This window comes from Sander vitreus, chromosome 22 (assembly GCF_031162955.1).
Source record: "Sander vitreus isolate 19-12246 chromosome 22, sanVit1, whole genome shotgun sequence".
Taxonomy (NCBI): domain Eukaryota; kingdom Metazoa; phylum Chordata; class Actinopteri; order Perciformes; family Percidae; genus Sander; species Sander vitreus.
In genome coordinates, this window is record NC_135876.1 from 12128950 (window position 1) to 12148288 (window position 19339).

The 19339-nt window shown below is 40.5% G+C and overlaps 1 protein-coding gene across 1 annotated transcript in view; it reads left to right on the top strand.

The window, feature by feature from the left end:
• Positions 1–19339, top strand: part of cntnap2a (contactin associated protein 2a) — a 349283-nt gene that overhangs the window by 295477 nt on the left and 34467 nt on the right. The window contains exons 18-19 of the mRNA XM_078280725.1: positions 9222–9392; positions 17988–18206. Of these exons, the coding sequence (XP_078136851.1) occupies positions 9222–9392; positions 17988–18206 (390 nt within the window). The remainder of the gene's footprint in view (positions 1–9221; positions 9393–17987; positions 18207–19339) is intronic.

Genomic DNA, 19339 nt, shown 5'->3' on the forward strand with positions numbered 1-19339 from the left:
CTCTTTCCTCCAAACTCATGAGCCTGTGCTGTTTCCCTTTGTCCTGAACCTAGCCGTGGTCTGTCAGTCTTGCAGTGTTTGTGTCAGGTCGTCGTGAATTATGCATTACATTGCTTGCATCACATTCTGGATGCATGCTACAGTATACTTGGTGAAATTAAACATTTCTCATTCTGAATCTGAGTGGGCTTTCACACAAACTCATAAAATTCAAATGGATAATGGAAACCTTATCCTAGTGGTGTATTGCCACACAACCATAAGGAATAGCTCCTATTACAAGAGGATATTCAGTAGCTGCCGGGCTGGGAAAACACATACCATCTTGTGATGCACAGCAAAACCACCCAAAACTATTGTTTTCTATGTTTGCATGCACGGCAGGTAGTGTTGACGAACTGACCGAAGAGCCGTTAATAACCGACTCGCTCCTGTTTTTTTTACCTCATTAGCGCCTCCACTGGAGTGGTGGTAGAATCAATCAGGAAATGGGCTACCTCGAGCAGCACGATTGGACCGAAAGAATTGTTGAAGAGTTTGGAGACCGCGCACCAGGCTACTGAACGAGACCGAATGTAACAGTGCAACCGCTCGAATCTAATGTAATCAAGCGGTGTCTTGGTTCTCTGCAAGTTTGAGTTATTAATCAAGCCTTGTTTCTAGTGCATCTTAGATGATTGTGTTCATGGCAGTTCACACATTATCGATGGGGAAGTACATCACATACAAATACACATCATGTTATCTTGGTAGTTATGTTAAGTTAAATGTTAGAGAAGTGAATGTTGCATGCTGCATGGTAGGTAGGCTGTCACGAGGAGACCGCGCACCAGGCTACTGAACGAGACCAAATGTAACCGTGCAACCGCTCAAGTCTAATATAATCAAACGGGTGTCTAAGTTCACCATTCTTGGCAAGTTTGAGTTATCAGCCGATCCCAGAAGCCTTTATTTCTCGTGCATCTTAGATTATTGTGTACATAGAAATTCATAGGCTACGATACCGATGGATATCACATACAAATACACGTCATGTTATCTTGGTAGTTATGTTAAGTTAAATGTTTGTTACATGGTAGGTAGGCTGTGACGGGGAGATCGCGCACCAGGCTACTGAACGAGACTGTAACCGTGCCTAATACATGAGTCTATGTAATCAAACGGGTGTCTAGGTTCACGGTAAGTTTGAGTAATCAACCGATCCCAGAGGCCTTTATGTCTCGTGCATCTTAGAATTCTGTTCATGGAAATTCATATTAAAAGTTAGAGAAGTGGAATCCCCATGGAAACCCCCCCCCCCAATGCGGGTACGCGAACCGGTGACCAAATCTTTGACTGCTTATTCTGTTTGGTGTGTCTGGTATATGCTATTGGCATCAATTGACACACATCAAATGAGGCAATGCGACCTGGCCGGCATGTGTTGCACTTAAGCCTTTTCACGGCCCAAGTACAATCTGTTAGGAGGCTCCCTGGGGGCCGCTAGGAGCTAAGAAGCTGATTTGTTTGCTTAATATGCATCAGGCGTCTTCAGGAGTCTTTTCTCTCATCCCTCCTGATTGTGACCTGAACACGAAACAGACTACAGCTACAGTAAAAAGGCAATGTATCATGTTTTTCTTTAGTCTGGAACAAGTGAACCAAACTATAGCTGTGAAATCAGCCTCAATCTGATTCTGATTTCCCGTATTTATTACCCACTGAGAGGATTCAGATCTGTATGAATTCCTCAATCAAGTGGTTTTGTCTTTTGAGATTGCCTCAGCCTTCCTCATCCTCTCTCTTTATTTTTTATTATTATTATTATATTATTATTATTTATCTCATAGGATTAAGACAACATGGAGAGGAAGTAATGTTGGAATCTGCTGTGTGATGTAACAAAGTACCAGAGACGTTTCGTGGAAAGTAATATCCTTTGGAGAGGAAAAGCAAACATGGATTTAATCTTTAGTGCAGGGCAGCATGATCATTACAATGATAATGCTTCATATATTTTCTATTGACTGGTCATTTTTCATACTAAAGGGAATAATAGAGTAGAGCTATGCAATCTCAGTGGTATGTGAGTGTAGATATGTGCATTCTGCATGTTTAACAGTTTAAAACTACAAAGGAATATACTGTAGCTAAGAATACCATGGATATGGTTTACTCTCACGCAGGGATTCTTCCACTCTCTATCAGTCCGTCCATCCATTCATCCGGGTGACAGGAAGTGACCTGGTTCTGTCGAGGGTGCAGAACATGACAGAACACCTGCCCTCACTCCTCGCCAGTGTCACACTCATTATGGTCCCTTCATCAACAATCTGGTGCCACTCTTACTAATGTCCCTTCATCACAGAGCTGCCAACATACAAACAAACCATGATTTAATGACCCATGACATCACATCTGTTTGTGTGTGTGGCTCTTTCATGTAGCAGTATGGCAGACACAATTACCAAAGATGGATCCTTCTGTCTCTGGAGTCCTATTCTCTTTGTATTACTCTATCATCCACTGTGTGTGTTTGAGTGTGTTTCAGAGACAAAGAGAGAGTTATCCTCTTTTATATTGAGTGACCAAATTAACAAACTTACTTTAAAATGAAGATGACTTTGAAGAATGTTTGCAATAGTGCTGGCCAAGACACCGAAACATGGAGCATACATTATATATTGGCCCATTAAGGCATATTAAACATATATTAAAAATGTCACACGTGAATAGGTACTCCGTGTATGATTGATGCTTCTCATACAGTGCATGGAGCTCTGTCTCAGTAAGAGCAATGATGATTGGCTGCCATATAATGGGTTTTCATAGGCAAGTGACTAATGTATTGGGCAGTCAGGGAAAGTTTTAGTAAGGAGGTACTTATGTGTCTGTGTGTATGCGCATGTGCACGCCTGTGTGTGTGTGTGTGTGTGTGTGTGTGTGTGTGTGTGTGTGTGTGTGTGTGTGCGCGTGCGTGCGTGCGTGCGTGCGTGCATGCTCGGGGTGCTCGGGCGTGTGTGTGCGTGCTCCAGCATTAATGAAGCCCATTTCCATGGCTAGTTTAATGGCAGCCTATACAGTCATATGCAGACAGAGGGGAATTAGTCCCATTTATTGATGTTAAAAGGGTTTGGACATTTTAATAGATGGGAGTGAAATTAAATGACAGCAAATTTAGCAAAGCAGTATGTGTTCTATGTAATGCACCTGCTATGAGACATGCTTGGCCTCATGACTGACCACAAATGAAAACTTACAAGGGTTACCTTTGATAGTTCAAAACTAATTAATTGGTTTGTGCACATTTGTCACTGTTCATGTGCCCACATATAATGTATTAGTAATTGATGTGATTCTAGCATGCTTTTTAAGACATTGATGGTCTGGTGTGCATTACATTGGGCTCATTACTTTTGTATTTAAAATTGTGATATTTTTAGGTGTAAACAGACATTCTAAATGTAAAAATGTGGGATGAAGTCAGATTTTAATACCATTTGTAGCACAAGTACTGTGTAATTTAACTATTTCAGTAGAGACTTCATTAGAGTAAAATATAAATGTATTACATGGTGCACAATAAAGTGAATTGTAAAGAATATTTAGTGATTAGACCCCACTGTGATGTAGTATATTTAAGGATGATATGATTAGTTCAGTAATAGCAGGAGACTGGTAGAGTGAATAAATGAGAGCGTAAAAAGCTTAATTTTTTTATTAACATGACAATGACAATCTGCTAAAAAAAATAAAAAAAGATGAGCCTTTGTATTACATTAATATTGTAAATGCAGCTTATTAAAAGTAGATGTGTAGCTGCCTTCATGGTAATGATTCAATAGACAGAAGAACAGGTCATCAAAAACAGTTAACAAAGCTGTAAATGCAAAGGTCATAGGTCAAGGTTATATATAGTTTATATAAAATAAATAAAAGATGATGATGGGGCGCACGCTCAACCAGATGAGCCACCAGGGTACCCCACAAGATTTTTTCTAATTCCCATCATATAATACTTGTACCTGTGCATGCCACTTGGTGGATGTTTTTACCCAAAACACTTTACAGTCCCATACTGTATGCACATATACATTTTAGCATAGCCTTACATTTATGAAAAAGACAGCTTACACATATTCCTTTCTCTAATGATTATTTATACACGATAAATAATTTAAAGAAAGTAAATAATAGATAATAGTCATTTTTCTTTCTGTCTTTTATTTCCTGTAGTCTCTCCATGCATATGTTGTCGATTAGAAAGCTCAAGGTTTAGTGCTAAAAATGTATGACCAGCAACTTAATCACAAAGTGAGATTGATAAAGGCTTTGCAGATCTTAAATGACAAAGACAAACGTATAACCTGAAGTTTCAAATGCTATATATTCTGTAAACATACATAACCTACACCAATTACACACAGATCAGATGACATACTGGTCTCAATGGAAATGTAGAAATGAGCATGGCAGATGTATATGCGTCTTGTGCCATAGATGAACACATTTCAGAACTAAATATACTGTATGTAGGTTCAAGTGTTATGTTTTGAACAATGATATCTGAGCCATGCCCTGAGGGATGACACTATTCTTAGTCCTTTGATGAAAAAGCCCTGAACAACTTTTGCATCTGAAGTAGGTAGCAGAATAAGTAGCAAGTGGAAAAGATAAATGAGATGGCACAGTATGTGATTGTTCTGAAAAAACTAAGTAATTTGTGCTCTACCAAGCCTGGGATCCTAAATGTCACGATCTATAGTCATAATGCACGTCACACTGTACATGCAGTTTGTGTGAAGATGAGGTTATTTATATTATTGTTAATACGCTCGATTGTGGTAGAAAGTGTTATTATACCTACAGTGTACATGCATTTATAATGTATATGATATGTGCGCATGTTTGTGTGGGTGCCTGAAAATGTCCTAATTAATGACCTGAGACAGTGCAGTCAGTCATGCATACCATCTGCTTGTACTGGCTCATAACCCATCTGGTCAAGCATGGACGGGTGAATTATCTAGTTGGCTTCCAGATCCAAACTTCACCTTGTATCACACATCATGTCAGCCTCTACAGTTCAGTGGACTTGAGTTTTATTTTCTTTATTTATTTTTTTACATGAGTCCCTGTGGCCTAATCCAGAGGTCAGCAGCTGTTTTCAGTGTTTCACGTTTCAGTCAAATGAGTTGATGGGTCCAAGAGATGTCCAAAACATGCTTGTAAAGAACATCTACTTATTTAGTGCAAAAAAAAGGGATAATGATTGGTAAAGCGTTTGGGGTAGCTGCAGATGTGCTCAGTTTTTTCTTGGTTACGCTCGTGATTCATCTATATTGATCCCTGCAAGGCTTTTAAACTTGTGTTGTCTGGTTGAAGTATGGTTCTTGGTTTACTTCTAATGTTTTGCATGTTTAATGTTCACCATGGTCACTATCTTAGTTTTGCATTTTAGCATGCTACTATTAGGTAATTAGCTTTAAACACAAGTGAAGGTGAGAATCATGGGGATGTCGTTAGTTTGAAGGTATTTGGTCATAAACCTAAGTACTGGACAGACTGAAGTTTTGACTTGATGATGGCGCTAGCTAAGAAGTCAGTGGATTACTAAAGTTATTATAGTTCATCCTTAGGGGGGCATGCATGTTTGTACCAAATTTCATGGCAGTCCATCCAATAATTTTTGAGATATTTTATTCTGGCCCAAAGTGATGGACCGGTCAACAGGCCAACAGACAAGCATTGTCATTCATAGAGCCTTGCCACTAGGATGGCTATAATGTTTTCACAAATTTGGTTTCACAAAAACTTACAGTAGCTATAAATCAAACATACTCCCATTAATTTCTCCTTGAAAACTGCAGATCAAGTCGTTGCTATATTTTAGTCTCCATGGTCACTACACCAACAAACCAGAGCATAAAAGCTACGAATCCCAATGTTGTTGTGTGGTGTACGTCATTAATCGGCATCTGGGTTGTGGGCACTTACTGGATTTTGTATTATCACATGCTGCTAACTGATGGTTGTCCTCTCAATGCAGACAGCAGTGATCTTTCCACAGAGGTCTGGTTTGCTATGGGGTTTTGTTTTTTTGTATGCTGCAGAACTCCGGCCTTGTATGCATTGTGAAGCATTTTAAATAGTAATTAAATGTAAGATGCACTGGGATAGGAGGTATTGGAGGCCACAACCAAGCAACAGAAGACTCCTAAGATCATAGAGCATTTGGTCTAAACTTTGAAAGAAGAAAGAATATGAAAATTAATCGACCATTATTCTGCTTCTCCAGTAAATTAACTCAAGTGTCTATCAATCGAATAGCTCAGCAACAGAGGCCGTATACATCCTGAAGATCTGAGATACTCATGGGTATATTGTCTACAGTGCACCACACATTGAGAATAAGGGCATCGAGGAGAGGAAGTGACAACAGGATTTGAATTTCTGCATTCGCGTCACCTTGAGAACCAATTAGACCATTAATTAAAAATGGCTTCTGAAGAAAACCACTTTCATTTGAAAACTGCCTGTTGACATGACTTCTAAAAAGGCTTTTTAGCTTCTTGTTTTTATATACTGTAATTCTTCCACATATGAATACATCAGGGAGAATGGCTTGATTGAACAATGGAGGTTATAGTAACACATGAATGAACTCTGTCTCCCAAGGCTGTTTGGTTTTGCAGGTAGCTCAGTTCATATCAATCTCATTTTATAGAACTTTGGTCAATAAATCTTTGGCATACACTTAATTTGCCTTGCCTTTAAGCGTGTTACCAGTGTAGTATTTGTGGTGTCTTAGCCAGACATTTATGTGCTGGATCAGTTTTTGAAACATTTGTTTGATAAACATTTCAATATGGAAGTGATAAATGTGCCACAGAGCTTAGCCAACCAGTTACATCTGTGGATCTGGCACAGGGGCAATCAGAGGTTTATGATTTGGCTTCCATGTTTAATTCTCTAACAGCGTTTTCTCTCCAACACTCAGTTTCTGTCAACCCCCTGATGTTTTGTTCTCCTCTCCTTCTCACAATATAGATCCATGTCAAGATCTTTCTCTCTCTCTAACCTCCTCCCACTTCCCTCTTTTGCTCTTGTTCTCTCTCCCTCCTTCTGAAGCGTGACTCGCCTAAGGCTGTATTTCTATATCCTCGTGTCCATCTTGCTTCTGTGTCTTTGTCAACCTTCTTTTTACGCTCTCACTCCAAGCTCTTAAGGTCTCATTCTGTGCATACAAATAGACATCACAGCACTTTTTTATGTTGTTAGTGTATTCATGATGTCATATTTGTACTGTGAGGGCTGATTTTGTTTATGCAGTATGCACAAAAGAAAATGATTTGCGTGTGTGCACATCAATATGCTTTTCAGCTCTACTCCTGTAACTTCTGGTTATTTCTTGTGAAATAACATCATTATTACACCTTTGAATCCCTGTACTTCCTTTGCAATCAGTTAGTAATTGTGCATCTGACTTTTACCAAATATGTGGCCCTTCTTGCTATGACGGAACAACATAGTAGACATTATTATTTATTTCTCTGGCCTCTGCAGACTTCCTCCTGTTTAGTCCTCAATTAACCCCATTCAATAATTGGCTGCGCCTCCCGTAGAGAAATCAACAGTATTCCAACTTCAAACACACTAATCACAAAGACAGCATCAGTAGGTGGTCGCATGTGCCTGTGTGTGTGTGTGTGTGTGTGTGTGTGTGTGTGTGTGTGTGTGTGTGTGTGTGTGTGTGTGTGTGTGTGTGTGTGTCTGCATGTGTTTGTGTGTTGTGCTTGGCCGCTATCTGCCCTTGCCCCTGGTGACAGGATGTGAGGCAAAGAGGAGAGGGGAGAAGCTCAACCCTGTCATTGGGGAGCGCTTATCGCACAGAGCCAGAAGAAGCACACACAAACACACAGAGATGCATGGACACGGGTGCATACCTACTTTACATTTACAGGCATGCACTTACACACGAAAAAAAACATACGACATGTATGTGAACGCATATGCACAAATAAATCGGTACAAACTCACACTTGAAAGGAAGCAAAGGGGTGGTTGAAAATATTAGACAATTGTCATTTATCCAGAAAAAAAACGACTTTCATGATAAATTGAATATCTTTGGGTTTGAGAGTATTGACGATGTCATCTTGTGCTCTGAGAATTAGTGATAACATATTGTAGATGCCAGTTACATTAATCATTAGTTGCAGTCGTAACACACACATCTTGGTCACACACATATTTCTCCCCTCTGCTGCGCTGCTCAGGTTCACCGTGCATCCAGGGTTATTCTGGAGGGTCTGAGGCCAATCCTCTGAGGCATCGACGAGATCTCACACAGCTTATACCACATTAGCCGTCACTTTTCCCCTCTTCCTCCTGCCCTTCATACACCAGCTGCTCCTCCTCCTCTCCTGTCATCTGCCCTCTGCATGACTTTTTTCTCCTCTTTTCCATCACCTCTTCAATATTCTATCCTCTCACCCGTGCCTGGCCTTCTGTCTTCTCTTCTCAGCTGTCCTCTTCACACTCTCTTCTCCTCTGCTCCTCCTCCTCCCCTTCTTTTCCTCACTACTCTTCATCTTCCTTGAGTGATAGGACCGAGACAGAGACATGGCAAGGAGAGAGGAGAAGGGACAGCAGAGAAGTCACTTCATCAACCACAGTCTGAAAATTCATCAGCAGCTGTTTAGCATGCTGCTACTTTGTCTTCATTAGCAGCCGCTGGTTTCGCTTCTTAAAAGTCATTAGAAAAGTTGTTATCAAAAATCCTGCAGCACCGTATCCATGTACCATTGTCCCCTTCTCAGATCCTCCATTTAGAAGAAAATAAATGGTCTCTCTCTCTTATGATATGATCAACCTTATATTGAGTAGTATTGAAGTTGCAGGAAATTACAGGCCATGTTGAAACCTCCGCACAGAAATAGAGTTTTAGGTGATTAAATCATTTCTGCTGAGGAGATATTAAATGAGCCACATTAGACACTGGACGTGAGATAACATTGTTTTATCCCGAATAGATTGGCAGCTCTTTGGAATGAAATGAAAATGCATGCATAACCATTTGAAATAAAACCATTTCTACAATGAATTTATTCTGCAGCTTATCAGTTTGGAATGGGTTTTGTGTGGGCTGTGTGTGCCGCAGTGCTGATGGAGGGTACAGTACAGTAGGTGCATGCCGGATGGGCTGGTCCAGAGTTGTGATTATATCTATTTTTCCACAGATAACTACTGGAACGCTGCATCGTTCACCACCCCGTCATCCTACCTGCACTTTGCCACTTTCCAGGGTGAGATCAGCGCCGACATCTCCTTCTATTTCAAGACCAGCGCACCCTACGGCGTCTTTCTGGAAAACCTGGGCAACACCGACTTCATCCGCTTGGAGCTCAAATGTAAGATGCATCTGAGTGATTGTTTGTGTGCATGAGAGTCATTTCTCTCTCTGCTTGTCGCTCTTATTCTCTCTCTTACTCTGACTCTTTATCTAACCCAGTGTGAGGTTTTATCCAGCGCTGGGTGCAATCTATCACCCCACACACACACACACAGGATCGCATAGACACACACACACACTGATGCACATGCACTCATAAGCAGCAGTCAATTGCCTTCCTGATTATAGCGCACTACTTTGTGTGATTGCAAGAGAGAGCAATCATTTATTTAAGGTAATTGGTGTGTGCAATAATTATGTCCATTATAAACCTCTGCTTAACCAAATCACCCATTTTCAGGGTTGACAAAACACAAGCTCTCTCGCTCTTGCTCTTTCTCTCTCTCTTACACACACACACACACACACACACACACACACACACACGCACGCACGCACGCACACACACACACACACACACACACACAGGTAAGTCTTGAGTGTGTACCTGCAAACATTCAAGAGACGGAAGTCTTCTGCCTTTTGCAGTGAGATACAATATGTTACCAGTTGGTCCTCACACAATGATGTGTCTGGTGGGTGTCCTCTTCACCCAACTCCAATGTGTGGAAGTGCTGTAAACAAAATCTCAAAGGGTGACAAGTTAAGTCACTTGCGCGTGCACTTTCTCATATGCCTCAGTACAATAGGCAGAGCTTTTGTCAAATGTAGGCATGTTGCATTTTGAATGCAAACCACTATATTTGAGATTTTGGTTGGAATTCTCCATTTTGGAATTATTTCAGTGAGTAGGGCTTTGGCTACTACACTAGCTGTCTGTCTTGACATGACACATGCCTGACAGTATTCTTGATCAAAAATAAAAAAAATCTTTTGTGGACCAATGTTTCATCTTTGTGAAACAAATGTTTTTTCCTCATACTAATCATTCCCCCTTTTACACATGGTGTAACCCATGTGTCAACTTTGCAAAATTAGGAAAGAAATGGCTGGACAGCCTTCTGTTAGGGAATTATCTCTACTGCTTGTATTGAGAGATGAGATGGCAGAGGTCCAGATCAGATAGCATCAGAATCAGGTACAACAGAGAAGCCCACACGGGTCAGGCCAGTGCTAGAGTCTCTGGAAGCAGAACTGTTAACATAAAAAATGAAATCAGGGTTAGTGAGAGGTGTGTCAGAGAAGTCAAGTCGTGGTATTCAGACCACCTGTAGCTCTGCAACACAATTGTTCCTCTCTGTTATCTGGTGTGTGGAGAAGAAAAATCAGGGTTAAGAACAGGGCATCTGTTAGAGTGACATTTGGTAATCTAACAGAGTAGTAATATCTAAGGTACCTGGCCACAGATAAATAGAGTTTTTCCTTCTGTTCCCACAAAATGTGTGACACAGAATGTGGAACAGGACGTATTTAATGCTTTGAGCGGCAGAATCGAGTTTATCAGAGAAATCTGCAAACGGACGGAGTTTGTCACAGTGGTGTTGCAGCAACACAGAGGTCATGCAGCTCTTGTGCTTGTCAACGGTCTGCATAAACTGTTTTTAGGGATCTGGCAGTCCCAGCGTCGGGGAAAACTGCAGAAGCAGTTTCATATTTACGAACGCTTCATCAGCTTTGGGCATCCAAGAGTTTGTTTGATGTGAACTGAGACCCTTACCATGGATCAGGGAGCTCAATGGAGCTTCCATAATTGCATAAATAGAAATAAATGTATGTAATAGGAGCATATGTCCAGAAGGACAAAACTTTTCCAAATGATATTTTTGGGAAAGTTCCAGTTAGCTACTATATGTTTGGGTGAGATGGATTTGCCATCAATTGTGATCACATGACCAGAAAAAAAAACCTCCTGTTGAACAAACTGGAGTTTTTTTGTTTTTTTTAATTAAATAAATTAGCTTCATAGCCTTTTGCAGCAAGAAGTTTTACAGTTACATCAGGAACGTGAACAGACATTTTAGGTGACAGGCTCTGAAAAAGCTGCTATTCTGTTAATTTTTACAGGAAAACAGCACTGTACCAATAAAAAAAACTTTCTCTCGAGGAAGGAAAAGAGCAGATGCAGTCTTGAGAGAGGGAGAAAAAAGACACAACATTGTCAGTGAGCGGAGTCCAATCTCTAGCTGACATGCATTTTAACAACCAAAAGGGCATAAGTATTTAATGTATTTAACAAATGTGGGTATATCAGTTGCATTGTTACGAGAAATTCTCAATCCATCAGGTGTTGAGGTTAAAGCAATGTTAAAAGTGCACATTAAATCACGACCAAGCAAATTAAATGGACATAAATCAGACACCAAAAAAGGAGAGCTTGCTAAGAATTGAGCTGTCCTCAGTTTCCCATGTACATGAGAAGGGAACAGAGAATTGTTCTTTTAATGCTTGACCTGTAGCGCCAGTTGACCAAATAGAATGACCACTAAGCTTCGGTGTCAAATCTTTAGCTCTAATAATCAAGTTTGTAGCACCAGAGTCAACTAAAAAGGTGAGTGGAACCCCGTTAACTTTACACTCAATAGTAGACTTATTTTCTTGTAGGTTTCAGAAGATAACATACCAGAAGTTGGTTTAAATTTTTAGATTCTTTTTCAGAACATTCTAACCTATCAATTGTCCCTAATAGCAAAAGAAACAGTGTATCAGTGCCAAGCATTTCTTCATTGCATGAAGGGAGTGTGTGTGTGGTTGTAGTAGCCTACTTCATCAGTGTTTGGACTGTCAATCAGAGGGACTAGTGTTGTTCTCCGTCTGAGGTGGTTTTTGCTTTTTTCTTCGGGCAGTTACGTACCCAATGTCCAAAGTCCTTGCAGTACCAACACTGGTCTGGGTTGTAGGGCTCATCATTTTGTCCACGGTACCCGACTCGGCCTCCTCTGGCTCAACCACGCCCTTCCTGGGTACGGGCTCCATATGTTGCCCACCAGCCTGTTGTAACATGCAGACAGATGCTTCAAAGATGGTTTTCTCACGTACTCGTTGGTCTTTCCACCCGATGCAGGTGTGACCGATGCTGTCGGTCATGTCCGAGAGTCGAGTCTGGGGTTTGGCCGGCGGTGCACAAAACATGTGTCCTCTGTGTCTTGTAGAGAACTGGAAAGCTCAGAATACGCGCTTTGGTTAGGTTGTAGAACTGATGAGGAGGTTATTGGTGTATGTGTGTTTTTGCATTCTTTCCCTGAATCACTACCTCTTTCATCAATATGTTTAAAACATTCTTTGTTTTTGTCTTTTTAGCTTTAAATCCTCCTTAATCTTTGATTTTCCTCTAAATGTTGTCGTAACATTCTTAATTTTCCTGTAATTAATGAACCATTTTCTGGAAAGCCCAAAGAAAAAAATTCTTTTGACCAGTATGGCAAACACTCAATGCAGTCCGGTCCATATTTCCCATCATCTCTCCCACAATAGGTCCCTTGGGCTCACGTGACTTGGAAACCTCGTTACCCATAACAAAAGTTGAAGTAGTTCTACTTTCTTTACGATATAGCCGTCGCTATAAAGCTCAGTTTAATTTCAGCAAACCATTGCTAAATCCGGAACAGTTCACAGTCTGTCTCTTTGACCAGTTCACAGACTGGTTCTGACCAGTTCACAGACTGGTTTTGTATAGATCTTTCTTGTAATCTATTGTCACACCCGGGCAGGAGAAATAATACTCAGGAATATGTCCGTTATCTGCAAAATGCCATCAAAATAATCATAAACCTAATTATATTATTTTTTACCCAGAACCCCCCAAAAAAAACTAAATCAAAAGAAACAAAAAGGTACCAAATTACTCAATTCCCAAATGTCAGTATTTGTCTCAATTATTTCAACAATAGTGATAATGATTTTACAATTTTTCTTCGATTAATTTGTTTAGAAAGTTATTCAAAATATTGAATTCAAAGTGCAATTAAATTCATTTGATTTTGATCTTATCCCTGCTGCTTGAGATTGCTTCTCGTTCGTTTTTGATCAGAGTGAAAAACAGCCAAGAGTCCTCTGCGGTCCTGACCCTCTTTCTCTCTGAAATGCCTTTATTGAGGTTAGAGGCAGGCCCGTATTAAGACAATGTGGTGCCCCTGGGCACTATACCTCAAAGCCCCCCCCCCCTTTACCCGTGTTGTCCTCCTGGCAAAAATATCAGACATAATCAAGGGGATTTCTCAAATGTAATTTACTATCACTTATCAGTGCAGAAACAAAACAATGTGCTGAGACTATACTGTACATGCAAGTACAGTGAGAGGTTTGGGGGTTGGTATTTGGCTTCCAAACATACACACAAATACATACAAAGATATAGCAAGTATCTCGTCTGTCACAGGCCAGGGGAGTGTGTGTGTGTGTGTGTGCGTGCGTGCGTGTTTTGAGACTCTCAAAATGCCCCCACATCGATTTCCACTCCCCTCTCCCTTGCTATCATCTTGCATTTTGCCCACAGCACACAGTAAAGCCACACACTCGCAAAGCAACTTGCATGCACACACGCACACTCACACACACAAACACATAAACACACACATAATCACTGCCCTCGCTTGCTGGTGCAAAAACTGTATCTGCTGCAATCCGGTCAAGGCATGAAATGACTAGCATTAGGCCAGCATAGCGTAGCTGTGCCATTGCAGGAGCTCAAAGCATATACACACACTTACAGATACATACACACACACACACACACACACAGACACACACACACACACACACACACACACACAACCTTGTAGAAATCACGAATTACTGTGACCTCAGCAGACTCAAAGCCATCAGGTGGACATTATTCCTCTTTGGAGTTTAAGAAGTAGGCATAGACACATGAGAGGCAGCATTGAAGACATATTCAGAACCATGTGAACTGGACTGGTAACAGGGTTGAGGACAGATTGAAAGGTCCCTAAATACAGAAATGCTTGACTTCTGGGGTGCTCAGTGGAAAGTATGTATGTGTCATGTTTTTAGTCTTTAAGAGGCTGCAATTTCAGCGATAGTCTCGCCCAAAGGTTATAAACACTTTCAGTCAGGGATCCAGCTGAGAAATGTTCTTTCCCACTTGTGACCTCGGCTTATAAAATAGAATTATTGCCTTTTTATGTGAAGGCCAGACGGACACAAAGTTTACATCTGAAGTTTAGAAGTGGTCTATGCATCTCTAGCTTTCTGAAGTTGTCAAATGTTTCTCTGACTTGTAAAGCAATATGTAGTTATCTAGAGAAAAACAGCCACTACTAAGAATATATATTTTTCAGACTCCTCTTTAAAAACTGTCAAAAGTTCATCTTTATCTTACTATGTGTGTTCTATGTACACATTAAGAAACATAATTTGCATTGTGAACATCCAGGTTTTTTGCTGATTAGCATAACAAAAAATGCAGTTTGAAGAGCCTTTTTGTCACAAAGAGATGCTTAAACTTGCTTTAAATCTTGTTTCAGCGTCAACAGCAGCAGGTTTGCTGTGGCTCGCACTTAAATAGAGTTTCCCTCCATAAAAGGGCCAGACTGTTCCAGCCATCCCAGGGGTGGAAAACACAGAGCAAAAGGCTAACGAAGAATATGAGACAAACAACACAGAATTAGCAAGTATAACAGAAGAGAAATCGAAGAGATAATATACTGCCAGAAGAACTGCAAATTGAAACGCACATATATGCACAGCAACACAAGCAGTGATCTTTCACACAAAGACATATACAATCTCTTTTACTATTTATCATGGTTTGGTTGTGCTGTGCTGACGCATAATTAAGAGCTTGGCTTATTCAGCCTCCATATTAAAAGATGAATAGAAAAACAAATAGTGAAAATAAAAAGCTCTGCTGGGTTCAAGGCCAACATGCAAGTGTATCTCGCACATACAAAATGACATTCACACACACACAGTAACACTCATAACATCAATCACAGCTATGCAAATAGTTGACGCAAGCTCGGGGCTCTGAGGGCACTTTAGTTTTCATCCCTGCCTGTGGACAGAGTATAAAAATGAAAGTTGTAGGGCATCCATATTGCTTTGCAGTGCTGCTAAAACAACTCACTGACAATCAAACACTTGCATGCCGTTCATCGTTGCTATAGCAGAATTGTATAGCTTTGTTTCTATTGGGGTATTCTGATATATGTTTGGCTTTCTTACAGCATTTAAAATAACTGATGCCGCAATCTCGGCCCTGCAGAGCTGCTCTGTGCATACAGACATCATTTATTCAGTGTACTAAAGCCTGTCAGAGGGCTTAGCTTTACTGTGTGTGCATGCACCTATTTGTCTGCACGCTCCTGTGTGTGTTGTGTTTTGTAGGTAGTTGAATATTTCAGCACTTTTCAGATTTATCTTATAGGTTAATGCACTCAGCACATCCAGACAGGCTTTTGCTGAGATGATTTCTGATGTCTTTGCTTCTCATCTCAAGAGGAAATATTCATGTCTGCAAGAAAGGGATCAAGGAAGGAAGGGAAGATGGAAAGGAGGGAGGGCAAAGTAGTCATAAGGGATGAGTAAGTGAATGCAACATTGTGGACATTATACACAGAGAAGGGAGGATAGAGTCAGGGGACTGTGTAGATGGATTAAAGGGGGGAAGGAATGAAAGAATAAGCAAACAAAAGAACAAAGAAAACAGCGGAACTATATGTGTAACATAGAAGGGATAGTTTGAATGGAAGAATAAGTTGAGTAAAAAGAGATAATTACATGAAAACAATATGAAAAGGAGAAAAAGGCCAGGCATATTGATTGGGAAAAGGGGAAAAAATAAAGTTCATTTCCCCATTGACCACTACATAAAATGATCCACTCTAATATCTGAGCCTAATGAAGCCATAATGGAGCAGTAACATATAGAGCTATGAAGTGGTTATTCATCATCTATATGACTGCAGCACACTGGTGCCAATAATCACCAAATGGCACCACCCAGAATATATGGCTTTATTACGGCGGTCTCAGAGTAGCATCAAACATTAAGGAAAGAGTCAAATTGGGTTTTAATTTGACAATTGCAAATCATCTTTCCAGCAGCAAAAATAATTCCCTCATTGTTTTCTCGTTGTTTCATTACCTTCAAAGATTCCTTTGATATTTTGCAGTGGCAAGCATTATTGAACATCTCTCGTCCACACATAATGCATATGTTGTCAGAAACGATAACGTATAACTCAATAACAATAAAATTGTGAATCCAAACCAACAGTGTCTTGCAGTTGCCACTCAGCTTAAATGTATTCATATAAAGCCAAATATTAACTATGTGTCTGCTTAGTAGTGTCTCATAAATAACATTTCTTCTTGTGGAGATTATTTACATGACTGTTTCAAGTTGAGATAGAGGTGGAAAAAAAGACACACACACACACACACACACACACACACACACACACACACATTCTCCGCCTCTTTCTTCAACTCCTTTTCTGTCATAACACACACAAACACACACACAGTGTACAGATTGATCGCTGTTCCCTACAGAGAGGTTAAAAGCCATCAGACAGTGACCTCACCAGTGCAGTAGCAAAACATCTGGAATGGACAGGTGGTAGGCTGAAACACACACACACACACACACACACATCTTTGTGGGGACCCGTCATTGACATAATGCATTCCCTAGCCCCTTACCCTAACCTTAACCATCACAACTAAATGCCTAACCTTAACCCTTACCCTAACCCTAACCTAGGGTAACCTAATTCTAACCCTAATCCTAAAACCAAGTCTTAACCCTCAAAGAGCCCTTTAAACTTGTGGGGTCCAGCATTTTGGACCCACAAAGCTGTCCGGACCCCACAAGTATACTGTATTCCCGTTTTTTGGACCCCACGAATATAGTTAAACAAGAACACACACACACACACACACGCACACACACTGTAATACAGAAATATCGATGAATATTTGACCTGACATGGTCAAAAAAGGTATAACAGTGCCCTCTGTTGGTCTGTTTAAATATTAGGCTATTGAACTGCGGAGAAGCAATAAACTTTATGGCATTTCAACTTCCTTCATTTCCCATAGCACATCTCAAACACACACACACACACACACACACACACACACGCATCTTTTCAGATGATGAAAATGTATCTTGCAGAAAAACCCTTATTTTTCATTAATTTCCCTTCTCTTTTCCTTCTCTTTGTTTATTGTAACACACTCTCTCTGTGAGTTATCTCTTATGAACTCTTTCTTCTCTCACTCGATGGCTTTCATCTCTCCAACAAATTAAGCCTTTACACCTAGTTCAAGAACAGCAAAAACACACCACATGAAAACTGCTGCGGTACAACCTTATGTCATGCAAAACCAACCAAGTTCCTGGCATCTATTGACTTTCTGTGAGATTAGTCCTGTCCAAAGCTGTGAGCAGTCGTGAATTGCAAAGCTGAAATCTATACAAGCCAAATGAATGGCCTTGAAACAAATGAGCCATTAGATTAGAAATTGAATGCATATTTACCTGCAGACTGGACTATGACAAAACAGCAAGTTATGGGTTTTTAGAAAGTTTTGATTTTTGCTTCATGTAGTTTAATAAATGACTTCTGTAACTACAGTAAAATTCTAGATGAATTGATTCTTTCTTTCTCAAACACTTTCTGTGCAGCTCCTAAAATCATTTCCTTCTCCTTTGACGTTGGAAACGGACCCGTGGAGTTGACGGTGCATTCGGCCACGCCCCTCAATGACGACCAATGGCATCGCGTGATGGCCGAGCGAAACGTCAAAGAGTCAGTCCTTCAGTTGGATCAGACATATCGGGCATCTCGGCTTGCTCCTGCACAGGGCCACACACGGCTAGAGCTGTTCAGCCAGCTCTACGTGGGTAAGACACACACACTCCCACTCAATCCAAACATGTGTAAGAGTGACTCCCGTGCACACACATTTGATTGCAATTTGAACATTTAATATCCGCTTTGTGTAGGAGGGACATTCGCAGAGACAAACACACCATAATTACAAACTCTTATGTGTGGAAGGCAAATGCCTTAGTACACATCATCCATGTAATCATAATTGGATTGAATTAAAAAAAAAACTTCTGTGCGTTCTTTATTTCCAGTAATGTTGCCCTCAGATGCAGACATCCATCGTGAAGACGTCTGATTGTTTCCGAAGTTAAAGATGTGGCAGCCTCACTGGGTTCTCGCTAAAGCTGCTTCAGCCCATCTTAGCCACAACCACAGCCACTGCTAATTAAGTTCATGTTAATCCAGCACACACACAGCCATTTCTCGTTTTATGACATGCAGTCACGCGCGTCCTCGGAAACTAATCCGTGTAAGTGATCAGAGTTTTAATAAAGTTAAAACTGAGCCTATGTGCTGGCTTAATTCAGTTATAGAGGTCATTATTTAATACTTTAATACTTTTGACTCTGCAATTATATTCCTTTGGATTAAGAAACTATCATTGTAAAAGGACTATATCAACCCTCTGACTTTCCGTATCCCACACGCACATTCTCTGGTTAGCTCCTTATGGCTTCGTCCTTCTCTCCACACAATGCCTCTCAAGCTCATCAGCCGTTTAAATGGCAGAGGATCTGTCCAGTTTTCTCCCTATGCCTTTACTTCTCGGTCTCATTCTACCTTTTGTGCTGAGCTATCAATACGCTATAAGCCAAACTCTAGGGCTAAAATAATTTCAGGGATTTGAGGATAGAAGCAATAGTGCTGAGGCGGATCACAGAGTTCCTACTATCTCATGGAAAAAGTTCTGCCCAAAGGAGATTGTTCCAAATACCAATCAGGCATCCCGATGTGATAGCCTGAACCCCGCTGATCCCCGTTTATAATATGATTTCACCGTCTCATCACTTTTGCTGATTTGAACGCTGCTGAAGCATCCTCACCTTATCATGTCCCAATTTTTATTACGTTATATTTTTAGCTGATTTTCCTCTCAGTGTATTTGTACTTTCATTTAGTGAAATGGGAAGGTGCGAAAAAGGTT